The 16,135-nt window shown below is 43.6% G+C and overlaps 1 protein-coding gene across 5 annotated transcripts in view; it reads right to left on the bottom strand.

Annotated features, from left to right (window-relative positions):
• The window catches only part of FMNL3 (formin like 3), a 157,682-nt gene that overhangs the window by 60,058 nt on the left and 81,489 nt on the right, over positions 1-16,135 (bottom strand). For all 5 annotated transcript variants that reach the window (XR_005747407.1, XM_040341211.1, XM_040341210.1 and 2 more), the window contains exons 2-4: positions 9,077-9,160; positions 4,403-4,483; positions 2,593-2,669 (exon numbers count right to left, since the gene is read on the bottom strand). Coding sequence is in view for 4 of the 5 variants with exons in the window: in XM_040341211.1 (XP_040197145.1) it covers positions 2,593-2,669; positions 4,403-4,483; positions 9,077-9,160 (242 nt within the window). In the remaining variant the exon portion in view is untranslated. The remainder of the gene's footprint in view (positions 1-2,592; positions 2,670-4,402; positions 4,484-9,076; positions 9,161-16,135) is intronic.

The raw sequence follows: 16,135 nt of genomic DNA, 5'->3' as shown, positions 1-16,135 counted from the left end.
ACAGGCAGAAAAAATAAATAAATAAATTACTTGTGCATTTTGGGGGGGAAAAAACGATCATTAATGCGTGTTAATGCATTCTAATGGCCAGAATTCTGGAACGCCCAAAGCAAAAAGTTTTTACCGCATTTTTGCTGCTGCTCAACCCCTGTAGGAGTGAAAAGCGTCAAGAGCATACAGTGGGCATGAGGCCTAAAAATCAGTGCTCTTCCGGTTCAGGGGGGGCTCATAGCTTATCTCTACAACTGGTCAAATGAGGCCCAATACAGAGCCCCCCTAAGGCTGCATTCACACCTGAGCGTTTCAAATTTTGCGTATTTACCGCCTTTTTGCCACGATTTTGTTCAGGTCACCAATGTAAAAGGCAGAAAAATGCCTGTAATCTTCCCCAAAGAAGCTCATGTTCTTTTTTGAGCTTAGGGCGTTTTTCAGGCGGTTTGCTTCAGGTGACAAAACACTCAGATGTGAACAGGTGCCTGGGATTTTGCTTGTTGGGTGTTTTTAATGCGTTTTTCGGGCATTTTATGAGCTGAAAATGCTCAGGTGATTGCAGCCTAATGGTTAAAGCACAATTTTATTTTAATAACAAAAATATGGAAGTGCAAGCATTTAAAAATGGTAAATTGACTTTGAAAGAGAACTTAATTACTCAAACACTGCAATAAAAACTATAAGGCCTCATACACGTTGCAGCTCTAAATAGCTGCTTCTTTGATGCATTAATGCATTCTAACAGGCAGAATTCTGGCCAACAGAATGCATTATCGCCAGACGCAGGGGCACAAACCAACGCGTGTAAGTGCGCATTAACACCTGTAGAAAAAGGTGTTATTTTACCACGTTTTTAAGACTGTAATCTACTATAAGAGAAAAAAAACTTTAAGCTTACAGGTGTGCACAAGGCCTAGATATGAGATCAACAGAAACACGCTTTACATGTCCTTTAAACAGCTCATCAGAAAATGTAAGCAACTGAATTATCATTTAGAAAGACTAAAATATTCCAGAGGCCATGCGCCAAAATAAAAATACTGCTGGCTGCTAATGTTTGAAGATTCTCCTACCAAGGTCATTACACAATATTGTTCCCTACCTCCTGTAGGCTTTTACACTTCACTAACTGCTAACTGGTGACCAACTCCTACTCAATAACAGCAGACAAACAACTTTTACAATCAATAGCAATAGAGAAGAATGTGGAGGCAATTTACTACCCTTGATAACCACAGTAAAAAGAAGAAAAAAAGATCAATACATTTTAGGAGTTTTCTGTGAAGTCATCAAACTGATGTAAAAACAGAACAAAACTACATAAAGTATACTACAAATTAAAGCGATACAATAAAACCTAACTGCAGGAGTTATGAGATACAATGAACGCTAAGAAAAATGATCCTCAGAATCCCTTGTTGGACCAAGTGCATGTAGTGCTTGCTTGGTCCAGTTAAGTTCCTTGCTGTGTTTGGTGGTATAGGATGCTCACAAGCAACCCTTCCTCCCCCCACCTCTGCACACACACACAGAGGAGTGGGGCTGTGACAGACAGCGCGCACAAAGGAGTGGGCTGTGACCGACAGCGCACACAGAGAAGTGGGGCTGTGACCTACAGTGCGCACACAGAAAAGTGGGACTGTGACAGACAGAGCGCACAGAGTAGGGAAGGTGACAGTGATAGTCTCTGGCAGCACTATCAAACAGAGCTCCCTACCCTTGCCTATTCTCACTTCCCTGGCTTTTCATGCCATGCAGTTTATCCTCAGATGCATGCAATCAATTTTAAGCTGCAGTTACAGTGTGTGGGAGCTGATTGAATTAAAAGGCACACACCACCTTTCACACAGCACACAGGAACAAAGGAAGGATATAGAGCTGTGTTCTGAATAGACAAACTGTGTGCTGAGCTCCCTCTCCGGTCACAAATTTATCATGTGTCCGAAAAACTTCTCAGAAGTGACTCATGCAGATAATAGAGGAACGAAGCACCAGAGAGAAACGACACCTAGAGCTTTGGGGACACTGCAGACATACAATGCTTTATTCAAATTTTATGACAGAGGTTTACAACCACTTTAACATGTGTTTAGGCACATTTACACGCATCTGTCCACACTCTGCTGCTCCTGAGCAGTGCGCTCAGGAGCAGCAGAGTGCGGCAGAGGGTTTTTTCCTGCCTCCAAACTCTCTGTCTAAAGGCTGGAAAACAATAATTAGGTGTATATGTGAATGTTATCACCTTAAACTCCTGAAATAATCTTAGAAGCTTGTTCTGTCTATAATTGGTAAAGATTTACAAGAAGCAACCCATAAGCATTCATCAAACAAAGATGTCCTGCCTACCGTTAAGCAGTAATGGTAGTTTATTCTATCACTACTCCAGTACCAGCCTATGGACAGAGCTCCATTAATATACTTTTACCGATAATATACACTATCCAGTAGCTTAACCTGTCATTTAGCATGGATCCTGACTACAATGTCTGACATGCAGACAGTCACTAAAGAGACCAGTTAATCATCTGTATATGAGACATGCTCATGAAAATACTAAACTATGACCAGGCGGAATGCGAGTCCCCATTTCCTATTACTCACCCTATGTGATTTGTTCGCAGTGATATTTCCAGTTCACGCAGCACCTTTGTAGATTCTTGTACCCGTCTTCTAAACTTCTAGTATGTGAAAAAGAAAAAAAAAAATTCATTGATAAACATAATAGGCAGCAAAATAGACAGTTGCCAAAAATATTTGGCCGATTGCGGCCCATGTCTGAAAGAATAAGTCACATTGCTTTTATTATAACGTTATATTACTCAGGTCTGTCTACAGTTAAAATTCCATCACAAGCATATGCATGTAGTGAATATGAACTGTCATCTGCCATTTGCATCTGACAAACACGGACCCTTTTTTTTTTTCGATCTCAATAATGTATAAGCAGTGTTAATTTTGTCAATGAAAATATTTTCGCAGACGAAATGAACACCATTTTAGTCGGCTAAAATACGACAAAAACAATTCAGATGACAAAAATATGACTAAAACCAAAATGGCATTTTAGTCAAAATACTATGACTAAAAGTAAACCGAAATTTGACATCAAAATTAACACTGGTTATAGATCGCAGCTTAATCTGGTTCTTTAGTGCATGTTAAAACCTAATACCATAAATAAGAACATGTTATTAGATTTTTACTCCGGGAGTAGCATTTCTCTAAAATTTCCAAAGCGGAAAAGTGGAAACTCAGCTTATCTGCCCCCCCCTCTCCTTCCAGTGCCAGGTTTGGTCCTTTTGGGGGGGAGGCAGTACCTGTCTGACAGGTATCCATTCCCACTTTTGGGAGACCTGGCTGCGGGCGAGGTCTCCCAAAAGTTCGCCCACCTCCTTCCCCTACCGCCGGGTCATTAACAAAACAGAGTGCTTAGCACATGTGCAGTAGGGAGCTGGCTATGAAGCCGCATAGCTGGATTCCAGGACCGGTAAGTGTCCTAATATTAAAAGTCATCAGCTACAGTATTTGAAGCTGCTGCCTTTTAAAAATGCATTAAAAATTATACAGGAGGAGCTCCAGTCTCCTGTGTAAAATTTAAGTCAGCAGCTACAAAAACTGTAGCGAGCTGCATTTTGTCCTGTTTAGTGCTGTGCTCAGTCCAGCCGGTTTCACCTTGTGTCCTCTGGCCTGGCGTCAGCATCTTAACTATGGGTACCCAACTTTGACAGCTTGAGGCTTTACAGCTGGGTGCCCACTGCACATTGTGAATGGTCCCGCAGTTCTCTGGGACCTGTCGCGTGCCCCAGAAGACTGCGGGAGGGAGGGGGAGGAGAACCGCTTCCGATCGCCCCCTCCCAAAAAGTTCTATTTCACAAACAGAAGCAGGGAAGGAGGCTTTAAAGTGGAAATTCCCCTTTTGGGTGGAGCTCTGCTTTAACAAGACTCATTCGATTTTAGTCAAAAGACTAGGACTAAAACTAAATCAAAATTTGACATCAATATTAACACTGCGTATATGAGAGACAAGTGACATACAAGTCTCCAGGTCAGAAAGTTATCTGTCCATCTTTTTCTTTAGAACCAGCAATGGTATCTATCCATTTTACAATGAAAGAAGCCTATACTTTGCAGTACTTCGATTCCACGGCCTTCAACATAAAAAAGGTGAAGGAGCAAATCCCACCATTGCTGAGGTTGAAAGATCTTTGAGTGTAATCATGAGCAGCCCCGGAGGTTGGAGGTTTTACAGTCTATTATGTTTAAAGCTCACATACAGTGATGCTTGAATAGTACTGTACAGTGATGCTGCTTGAATGGTATGCATCGCATGTAATTATCTAGTCATTTACAGCCACCCTTATTAAGAAAATATTTTCAGCATCATTCGGCATGTAGATTTACTTTGCATTACCTTTCGTGTGACTCCGGGGTCCAGGAATGATTGTAGTTTTTGGATGTACGTGTGCGGGGGGTTTTTCACTTGAAAGCGCTCCTAATGAAAACAAACAGCAGATACAATTTTATTAAACACATGGATTGACGAAGAAAGGTTAAAAAGAATACAAATGAAAAAGATAATGTAGGATAATTTAGTTTACTATAAAAGAAGAAAACGTTTTTTTTCAATCAAAGTTGTTTTGAAAGCCTGTATACCAACCAATATATATTCTGCTTCCCGTGGCCCCTACCACTGTCTTTCTTCATCAGGGCCAGAAGTCCTACTTCTGTGTTCAGCACCATGTCAGATTAGATCAGGGTTTACACAGCATTCATGTGTGCCTTCCCTCCCTCATAGAACAGTGTTCAGGGTAGGCGAGTGGCTGCTAGGCCTGACCACCACATCCTGGAAGGAGGCAACATTCTCCTTTATGCCGGGATACTTACCAAGGCTTCCATGGAGCAACAAATAGGTGGGGAATAGCAGCAAAGGGGAGTATCAGCAGGTGGGTGTTTCTGGATTGGTATTCTCTTTACACGTGTTTAAAGAAGCCTTAAAAGGGGTTGTAAAGGGGAAAAAAATGTTTTCCCTAAATAGCTTCCTTTACCTTAGTGCAGTCCTCCTTCACTTACCTCATCCTTCCATTTTGCTTTTAAATGTCCTTATTTCTTCTGAGAAATCCTCACTGCCTGTAACTCCACACAGTAATGCGACACTTTCTCCCTGGTGTGGAGAAAGCCTCTTGTTGGGGGGAGGGGGCGAGCAGGAGTGTCAGGACGCCCACTAACACACAGCTCCTTTCTCTATCTGCAAATTAGAGAGTGTCCCGACACTCCTGCTTGCCCCCTCAAGAGGCTTTCTCCACACCAGGGAGAAAGCCTCGTATTACTGTGTGGAGTTACAGACAGAAGAACAGGAAGTGAGGATTTCTAAGAAGAAATAAGGACATTTAAAAGCAAAATGGAAGGATGAGGTAAGTGAAGGAGGACTGCACTAAGGTAAAGGAAGCTATTTAGGGAAAAACATTTTACCCTTTACAACCCCTTTAAAGTTTATGTGAGTGAGTGAAAAACGTATATAGCGCAACACATGTGAACCCTAACCTTGTAGAACAACCCATTCAGTTGAAGTGCTCATGCATACTTGGGCTTTTGTGAATTGCTTTTCTCCTGGCACACGCAAAGCAGCTTTAAAAATGTGCGTGTTTTGCAAACAGGTTTTTGGCATGTTGAGTGCTTGGGCATTTATTTTATTGGCCAGAATATCAATTTATTCTGCCCATTGAAATACGAAAACAGCTCCAGCACTAAAATGCGCTTAGGCACGTTTACACGCATTTGTGCACATCTTGGCTTTTTCTCAGCCAAAACGCTCCATTCTTGAAGGCACAAGTGATGGGGGGTTTTTTTACACCCATTTTTTTGTTTAGGTGTGCAAGAGGCCTATAATAGAAAAGGCAAAACGTGTGTATACACACTCACCGACCACTTTATTAGATACACCTATTCAATTGCTTGGTAACACAAATTGTTAATCAGCCAAATCACATGGCAGTAGAGCTGCATGATTAATCGCAAGAAGATGGCGATCTCGATTCATCCCCCCCCCCCCTGCGATCTCCAGGCTGGATGACCCCCGATTTTCAGATCCAGCGTAGAACGCAAATGCTGCCATAGGAAAGTCCCTGGCTTCGGCCTAGCTCCGGAGCGGCGGCCATCTTGGTATACCCGGCAGCGGCTGTCTCGTCAGAAAGTGAAGTTTCGTCGCCGCCATCTTGCTCCACCCCACACTCCTGCACAGTAATGTTAGTGAGAAGGGGGCAAGCGGACATCTTGTTACACCCAACGGAGTTTTAGATTTCACAGTTATTTTCAACACAAAACGGAGCTTATGTGCTGACGGACTGTTTACATGTTACATTTTAAAAGCAGCAGCAAAGCTTACATGCTTGCTAATGTGACAGAACACCTCTGATTTTCACATTTAGTTAAATGTGAAAATCAGAGCTGTTCTTTCACATTAGCAAGCATGTAAGGTCAGCATGTTTGCTGTGGCTTTTAAAATGTAACATGGAAACAGTCCGTCAGATTTACATATACTGTATTTAGAGCCGGTTCACACAGCCGCGGCACGACTTCGGGGGCGACTCTGCAAGTTGTCCTGAAGACGACTTCAAAGGCGACCTGCAAAACGACTTCTGTATAGAAGTCAATGCAGGTCGCCCTGAGCCGCCCCCGAAGTCGTACAGGAACCTTTTTCTAAGTCGGAGCGACTTGTGTCGCTCCTATTAGAATGGTTCCATTGCATTGAATGGGACGCGACTCGTCAGGCGGCTGAGCCGCCTGACGAGTCGCCCCAGTGTGAACCGGCTCTTAAGCACATAAGCTCCGTTTTGTGTTGAAAATAACTTTAAATGAATACATTTTTGAAAATCGTGGGAGAACCGTGATCTTCATTTTATGCAAAAGAATCGTGATTCTCATTTTTCCCAGAATCGTGCAGCTCTACATGGCAGCATTTTTTTTTTATTATTCTGGCAAGTTCCCCTTGATATCCATACCGGACCCCAAAGGGCCTGGTATGGACTGGGTGGGGTGGGGGCCCACGCCATTTCTTTCCTTGATTTTTATCTATATTGGCAGGACCCGGCAATACATTACAGCCGTGAAAAAGGTTAAAGGGGTTGTAAACCCTCCTTTCTCAACTCAATGCATCCTATGCATCAAGGTGAAAAAAACGTCTGACACTGACCGGCCCCCTTAGCCCCGTCTTACTCATCTGAGCCCGTTCGTTCCCTCGGCGGAGATGCGCTGTACCTCCCTGCCCAGGGTTCTTGGCTAGATTGGTAGCAGCGCAGCCATTGGCTCCCGCGGCTGTCAATCAAATTCAATGACATGGGCAAGGCCGAGTCCAGCATACTGTGTCTATGTATGCACGCTCGCAAGGTAACCCCCAGGAAGAGCGCTTCTCTCAGGGGTTTTACCCATGTAAGGAGGAGTCGCCAACGCCGCCAGGGGCCCCCAGAAGACGGGGTTCAGGGGCCACACCGAGAAAAACTAACTGTACAGTGGAGGCAAGTATGACATGTTTGTTATTTAAAAAGAAAAAAAAACACGAGGGTTTACAACCCCTTCCCTACTGCACTATAGTAATATGACGGCGGCAGGAACCCTTTGTCCATCCGGGCCTCCGTCATATTTTTTTTTTTTTCCCGAGCCTCTAGGGCAGTGATGGCAAACCTTGGCACTCCTGATGTTTTGGAACTACATTTCCCATGATGCTCAATTACACTGCAGAGTGCATTAGCATCATGGCAAATGTAGTTCCAAAACATCTGGAGTGCCAAGGTTTGCCATCACTGCTCTAGGGGGTACGTCACTCGGCACCCAATGTGCGTGCCGGCAGCCGCGATGTCCGCCAGGCACCCGCGATTGCCCGTGAACATGGCAGGACCATGGATCTGTGTGTGTAAACACACAGATCCACATCCTGTCAGAGGAGAGGAGACAAAAATTAAAACCGCAGAGGTGATCAAATACCACCAAAAGAAAGCTCTATTTATGGGGAAAAAAATTATCAAAATGTTTTAAATGGGTAGTGTTGCATGACCGCGCAATTGTCATTCAAAGTGTAACAGCGCTGAAAGCTTAAAATTGGTCTGGGCAGGAAGGGGGTGAAAATGCCCTGTATTGAAGTGGTTAAATTAAATTTTTTCCTTTAGAAATGTAATTTTGCTGCGAAACAGTAAAACACATCAGACATATGCGCTACTTTACAGGCAAACTAAAGGGACCCCCAGGCACGATATTTAAAAAGGAACATTATATTTTTATTATTTCACTTTAAGCATTCTTAAAATCACTGCTGCTGATTTTTTTTTATTTTTAAAGCTTTTTTTGCATCGATATATGTCCCCTGGGGCAGTACCAAGGTCCCCCATACACTTTTTGTGGCAACAACTTTCATATAAGCCTTTAAAATTAGCACTTTTGATTTTTCATGTTCGTGTCCCATTTAACGGTGTGTGCACATTCGCCCAAAATCTTTTGCATGTTCTGGTGCAAACCGAACCGGGGGGGGGGGGGGGGGTGCTTGGCTCATCCCTAGTATTTAGGCTAAAAGCCTTCATCTTCCTACAATAAGTTTATAAAACTAGTCATATGAATAGAGGTAGACTAGTATTTAGCTGTGCATCCTATCCAACTGTTCATCACTACATCTAAGGAAAAATGATATCTCTTTTACAGTCAATATGCAGCTTACAGACAGTCACAGCACATACACTATTAGATTGTAAGCTCTTCTGAGCAGGGCCCTCTTAATCCTCTTGTATTTTATTGTATTATAACTGTATTGTCTCCCTTTTATATTGTAAAGCGCTGTGTAAACTGTTGACGTAAACTTAAGGCATTATTGGATACCACAGTATAAATATCACATACTATCACACTGACAAGCATCGAGTAGTAGTCACTGCACAAGTTCTGGAATAAAAGTTGGTTTCTCTGTGCATTTATTTTATGTTAACTGAGGCATACTCAGGCCACAAGAGTAGTTGCAGTTTATTGCACGTCTGATATTTTGGTGGGCTGCAACCTACCTATACCAATGATCATAAATAAATATTTTAGACAAAAAAAGTATTACCTGGTCACAGATGAGGTCCCACTTTTTTTCATTATCGTACTGTCGCAAGAGTCGTGCTTTGTCTGGGGGAAGATTCATGGAACTCTGGAAGAAGAATGTAAGAAAACTGTTTAGTTAAGTGAAGACACAAAAAAATATTACGCAAGACTTATGCCTCGTACACACGACCGGTTTTCCTAGCAGGAAAATTGCCATGAGAGCTTTTGGCTGGGAATCCCGGCTGTGTGTATGCTCCATCGCAGTTTTCCAGACAAGAAAACCGCCAGGAATCCCGGCTGTGTGTATGCTCCATCGCAGTTTTCCAGACAAGAAAACCGCCGAGAATCCCGGCCGTGTGTATGCTCCATCGCAGTTTTCCAGACAGGAAAAATACCGGGAATCCCGGCGGGAAAAAAAAGAACATGTTCTCTTTTTTCCCCGCCGTGATACCCGGCGTTTAAGGCGGCAGTTTCCCTATGGGGAGAACCTGCGGTGAAGCATATACACGGCCGGGTTTACCGACCAAAGCTCTCATGGCAGTTTTCCTGTCAGGAAACCCAGCCGTGTGTAGGGTTGCCACCTCATCCCTTTAAACCAGAACACATATTAATTACACAGGTTCTGTGGTTGATTAAGGTGGTAATTAAACTCACCTGGTGCCATATCTGCATTACATTAGCCACAAAACATGTGTAATCCATATGTGTTCGGGATTAAAGGGATGAGGTGGCAACCCTAGCCGTGTGTAGGGGAAAAAGCTACCGACCAGGTTCTCGGTTTTCCCGCCGGAAAAAACGATCGTGTATACAAGGCATTACACTACATAAGACTTAAAAAAATACAATCATCTCTGTCTTAAGTAATTGAATCAGTGCTCAAGGAAATTAATTTCCATACTTTGGCACTTGCAAAAACAGTTACTGCGCCTCCAAAAAAAAAAAAACTATTAACTTCCAGAGGTATTTAGAAAACAACAATTGAATGCATGTGTAAAACGTATTTTTCCCAGTTTACTAACAATCCCTAGTACACAGTATTAATAAGTTTACTGGAAGTGAACGATATATTGGAAGATTCCAGCATTAGCCAGTTTGGAATCCAGCCAAGATCTTCTAGGTATTCCGGAATTCCTGAAATTGTGATCAATGGAAATATATCAAAACAAATGTCATTGCGCATCAACACGCCCTAATGCGTGTTGCAATGAACTTTGTGTTGAAATATTACGACACGTCAATATGCACATCATGATGTGCCTGTGTGCGTCATGCCAAGTTGATGCGCACCTTAACACACGCGTTTAGATTTTAATGGCAAATGCATCAAGCAAAAACATAAAAATGCATATTCAAATCGGAGGCATCCAGAGCTATTAGAGAGTCAATTTCTGGCACAGAACAAACAATAGGGCGCACCAGCCTAGTGCATTATCCTTAAAGATCCTTCATTAGTATAAAAAAAGTGATATACTGTACTCTCAAACCAACATAAACACAAGCTTGTCAGGAAAAACTTCCATCCTCAACCTCCTTAAGTCGCATCACGCAGAGGGACAACCTGGGTCCAACAGTCTTTTGAGGGACTTGCTTTTTTCCTCAGAGCCCTGAGGAAGAGGCTGGAAGTTTTTTCGAACAAGCTTATATTTTTAGGTTGGTTTGTGAGTACAGTGGAACCTTGGATTATGAGTATAATCCATTCCAGAAGAATGCTTGTAATCCAAAGCACTCACATATCAAAGCGAGTTTCCCCATAAAAGTAATTGGAAACTAAGATAATTTGCTCCGACTTCTATTGCATGCAATACCGCATGTGGCTAGAGGTGGGGGGGGGGGGCGCCAGAGAGCCTCGGGTATACTCAGGGACAGTTCGGCTGATCTCGGAAATACTCGGGAACAGAGTATTTCCAAGTATTCCGAACCATTCCGAGTGTCACCGGATCACTCCAGCAGGGGCACAGCAGCAATAACACTCTCTGGTGGTGCTGGGGAAGGCCAGACCTCTGGAAATATTATACAGTATATAAATGTATTTCTTTTTTTATATTGCTGTCCTTCCCCACATTAAAACTTGTTGCTCCTTCCAAAACTGAGCATAGGTCCCCTTTGAGCTCAAATCCCCATAATTGTACATAAAATGTATGCCAACGTATACTTTCTATCCCTTTTGCTGTCTCATGGCTGGTGACAAGAGTTCTTCTCACTGATAAACACGCATTTCATGTATCCTTGTACTGTTGGTTTACACCGACTCTGAGATTACTAATTTTGTGGCTCTTTAATGAAAGCGGCATGTGATAATCATAAGTAGCTCACAAAACTATGAAAGGATTGTATGCATCCTCCAGATCCCATAACAGAGGGGACACATCAGAACTTTGATTCCTGGCAAACCAAATGGAATACCCAGCTCATCCCCAGCGAACACGCCCTGAACTCCACTCCACATTTGGAAAGAAGTGCTTTTGTTTGCGCCTGGCCTCGGCTAGGATATGTTATTACTGTTGTAGAGGGAGTTTCCTGAATGGAGTTGTTGCTGCTGTTGGTTATCAGATCAATCAGCATAGCATCTACTGTAGGCAAGAAATGTTCCCACACAGAGCCGCCTCACAGATTACAATTTACAGGACGATGCAGGAAAACTCATCAGCAAAACTGACTACAAAGCCTGGAAAATTGGATCAATCAGAAGCAACGGCAACCCCTTAAAGCTGATTTTCAGACAGATGAAAAAGAACCCCAGCTCTGTATTCATTACCGCATCCTTAAATGTATTTTTGTGGGGGAGAGGGATATTTGAGGGACCCCTTTTTTTAAAGGGGGCTCCCAAATTCCTTAATTCGCAGACCCCCACATCCACCAATCCAAGGATGCGGGAAGAGGTCTTTGTCCCCGACAGCATGGAGACCAGGTTATTTTTCTTTGCCCTGGCAAGGTACCCTCCCCATGTTTGGGGCATGTGACCTGGTATGGTTCAGGAGAAAGCAGGGGTTAGGATGTCACAGAGGGGTTCATTTACTAAAACTGGAGTGTAGCTCTGCACAGAAACCAGCTCCCAGGTTTTTATTTTTTTGTCAAAGCTTCATTGAACAAGCTGAAGTTAGAAGCCGATTGGTTGCCTTGCAGAGCTGCACCTGATTTTGCACTCTCCAGTTTTAGTAAATCATCCCCAGAGTGACACATTTGCCTCCGCTAGCTCCTCCCCACCTGTCACTGGTAGCGACAGCCTCCTAGCAACCACGGATGCGGACAGTGGGCAGAGCCTGAAGGGGATACTAGTTCTCCATCAGGTCCACTCTCTTTGTTTGATTGACAGCAGGCAGACTCGGCTGTCTATTGGCTATGGATCAACCCACTGCCTACTGTCAATCCCAAGGAAAGTGGACATGATGGGGAACTAGTGTACCGTGTTTCCCCCGAAAGTAAGACCTACCCCAAAAATAAGACCTAGCATTATTTTCCAGGAGGGCTGTAATATAAGCCCTACCCCCGAAAATAAGCCCTAGTTTAGAATGCTTGTAAAATCCTATTATCCACTCTATTACAGTAGTATATAATGTACAATGTGTGTCTTTCTGTAATTTAATTGTGGGGAAGAGAGCTCCGGTGGGTCACAGAAGCGCAGAGCGGCCCTATAACGAAGGTAGTTGGCACAATTATAATACAGAAACACACACATTGTACATTATATACTACTGTAATAGAGTGCATTTTAACTCAGTTCACACTGGGGATTCCTGACAGGCAGGGAGGGAGAGGAGGAGAGAACACAGCACATTACATGGTAAGACCTACCCCCGAAAATAAGCCCTACTGTGTTTTTTGTTGCCAAAATTAATATAAGACCCAGGCTTATTTTCGGGGAAACACGGTATTTGTATCTCCATCAGCCTCTGCCCACCCAACTACAAAGCTCCTCGTCAGCTGCAATGTTGTCCATGTGACAGCTGCAGCATCTGGAGGGAGTTTATCTACACTGAGGATATATGGACACGCTGGTCTCTGCAGTACATGCCCCAAGTTTTTGTAACCGGTTACACAACAGGTACATGAATTGTTTGCTCACACCGACATTTATCATGAAATTCCAAAGCTGTAGATTCTATATGATGTTTTCCGAGTATATTGTATTTGATTACCTTTTCTAAGCCAATCAGGCCTGCAAGGTAGATTATACTATGAATCCTGTCTGCAAACTGAACTTTATTTTTAATTATTGAAGGATAAAAATAAGAATAATAAAAAAAAAAAATAATAATCAGTACTTCTGAGGCCCCATGCACACATAGGGCCAGATTCTCGTACAGCGGCGTAGTTTTGTGCGGGCGTAACGTATCCGCTTTATGTTACGCCTCCGCAACTTAGATGGGCAAGTGCTGTATTCTCAAGGCACTTGCTCCGTAAGTTGCGGCGGCGTAGCGTAAATCGGCCGGCGTAAGCCCGCCTAATTCAAATTTGGATCAGGGGGGCGTGTTTTATGTAAATGTACTGTGACCCGACGTGATTGACGTTTTTCCCCGAACGGCGCATGCGCCGTCGGTGGAATTTCCCAGTGTGCATTGCTCCAAAGTATGCCGCAAGGACGTCATTGGTTTCGACGTGAACGTAAATGACGTCCAGCCCCATTCACGGACGACTTACGCAAACGACGCAACTTTTTCAAATTTCGACACGGGAACGACGGCCATACTTAACATTGGTACGCCGCAGTTATGCCTCATATAGCAGGGGCAACATTACGCCGGGAAAAGCCTAACGTAAACGGCATATCTTTTCTGAGTCGGCCGCGCGTACGTTCGGGAATTCGCGTATCTAGCTAATTTACATATTTCGGCGCGTAAATCAGCTTACACGCCCCTAGCGGCCAGCGTAAAAATGCAGTTAGGCTCCGACGGCGTAAGAGACTTACGCCAGACGGATGTAATAGAAATCTATGCGTAACTGATTCTAAGAATCAGGCACATAGATACGACGGCTCGGATTCGGACTTACGACGGCGTACATGGCGCTACGCCGTCGTAAGTCCTCTGAGAATCGGGGCCTGAGCGTTTAGTCCATGTGCATCCAAACCCGGTGTTTTGGTGTGCCCAGGAGGCACAGGTGCAACGCCTAGCCCCACGGTCTACAACCTGCCAAAGGTCAATGTTAGGCTGCAATATGCTGCCGCCAGTTAGAATCTGCTGGTAATAAAAATACAAGATGACTGATTGACATGAGGTCCTGACAATGTGCCTTTTAAAAAAACATGTAAGCATTTTACTTACATTTTTTCTAAACTTCAAAGATTAAATTCTCAGTAAATCCAGGGGGTAGAAGAATACGCTGCAATACCTTGTTCCTCACTCCTGTGCGGTCCCTACATTTGTGAGACCAGTCCCCTGGAGCCTCTTCTCTAAGACGCTTTGGCCGGCTGTTGCAAAATGAAAAGTAGGCAAACCAGAGAGCCAGGAACTGGAATTTACCAGCTCTCTGCTCATGGAAACCGAGCGATCAGCAGTGTTTGACCTCTCAGTTCTCATCCTTAGAGCCAGCATGGGACCGATGCAGCATCCACCTAGGTAAGGACGATGAAAAAAAATCCCATACTTCTCTTTTAAACACAATGCAGGGCCAGTAGCCTCACAACCCAGCGCACCAAAACCGCCGGAGCAATAAATAAGGGAAGTATTACAACTTATTCCTCGAACCCTAGACTTTTAAAGTGTTAGATAGAATGGAGCAGGGTTAGAACACATGTCAGTGTTTATCGCTTTCTGGGATTAACTCTATTTGTAGCAAGACTGGGCACAGATGATAGGAAATCTTTTACGGGCTTACATTCACGTAAGGAGCTTCAGTTTGCCCTGTTTACCATTATCATTGAAAGAGAAAGTAAAAAATAAATAAAAATTGGGTTGACACTATAAATGAATAGAGGGAACTATTCCAATGGGGATACTAATGTTGGTGACACTCCAGAATTCCCTCACTTTGGAGGGATTTCCCCTCATTTCCTGTTTTGGCTCCGATTACACTTTAACAAGCATTTAATTCTTGCATTGGGGGTGAGTCACTGAAAGGGTAATTTTTGTGTAATCCCCAGAGCTGCGCTTGAAGTAAAGACTAGTGAGACATATGTAGGTGGTTACTGCCTGGCTCTCATACTGACGAATGCCACATAAACACAATCCGAAAATCACACGACAGATCTTCCGTTTTTGTTTTTTTTTGCATGCTAGTCGTATATAGAATCTAAAGAGTTTACCAAAGTTACGAAAATTCTCGTACGACAGAAAAAATTAATAAATTGGAAGTGATGTTGTGTGTTGTAGTGCATTTGTATTGTATTTTCGTACGACTACTGTACTAACAAAAATCGTACGAGAATAATTTCCGTGCTTGTCCGATCGGATGAACTGTCGTGATCGGCCATCGAAAGCTCTGTACCAACGATCCGATTATCGTACGATCCATTCGAAAAAAAAAAAAATTTTGTACGATTTTCAGATCGTGTGTATGGGCCGTTAATTGCTTCAATGCTTTCTGAGTAATGGACCCAAAGCAAGTTGGCAGGTCAAGAGTTTTTATGTCATTGGCCATATCAATGACTTTAAATTCATGAGCACTCGAGGAATCTGGCAATAATTTCAGAAAGAGGGTCTCATCAAACACCACGTTGGTTTTATTTTAGACTTTTTTCTACATACATATAGGGTTGTCCCGATACCGATACCAGTATCGGTATCGGTACCGATACCGAGTATTTGCGGGAGTACTCATACTCCCGTAAATACCCCCGATACTAAAATAGAATACTTGTTGAACCCCCCCCCCCCCCCGCCGCAAACCCGTCACCGCAAAGCGGCCGCCGCCGTTAATCAGCGTGCGGGGAACATTACAGCTTTCGTTTGAATAGCTGTATCCCCGCCGCGTATAGACACTCCCCCTTGCGCGGGATTGGACGGATGATCTGTCCAATCCCGCGCAAGGGGGAGTGTCTATACGCGGCGGGGATACAGCTATTCAAACGAAAGCTGTAATGTTCCCCGCAGGCTGATAAACGACATGGCTGCATTATGTGGGGGACATGGCTGCAATATGTGGG

Source organism: Rana temporaria, chromosome 2 (genome assembly GCF_905171775.1).
Source record: "Rana temporaria chromosome 2, aRanTem1.1, whole genome shotgun sequence".
NCBI classification, from domain to species: domain Eukaryota; kingdom Metazoa; phylum Chordata; class Amphibia; order Anura; family Ranidae; genus Rana; species Rana temporaria.
The sequence above is the reverse complement of the archived record's forward strand: the minus strand, read 5'-3'. Positions and strand labels throughout refer to the sequence as shown.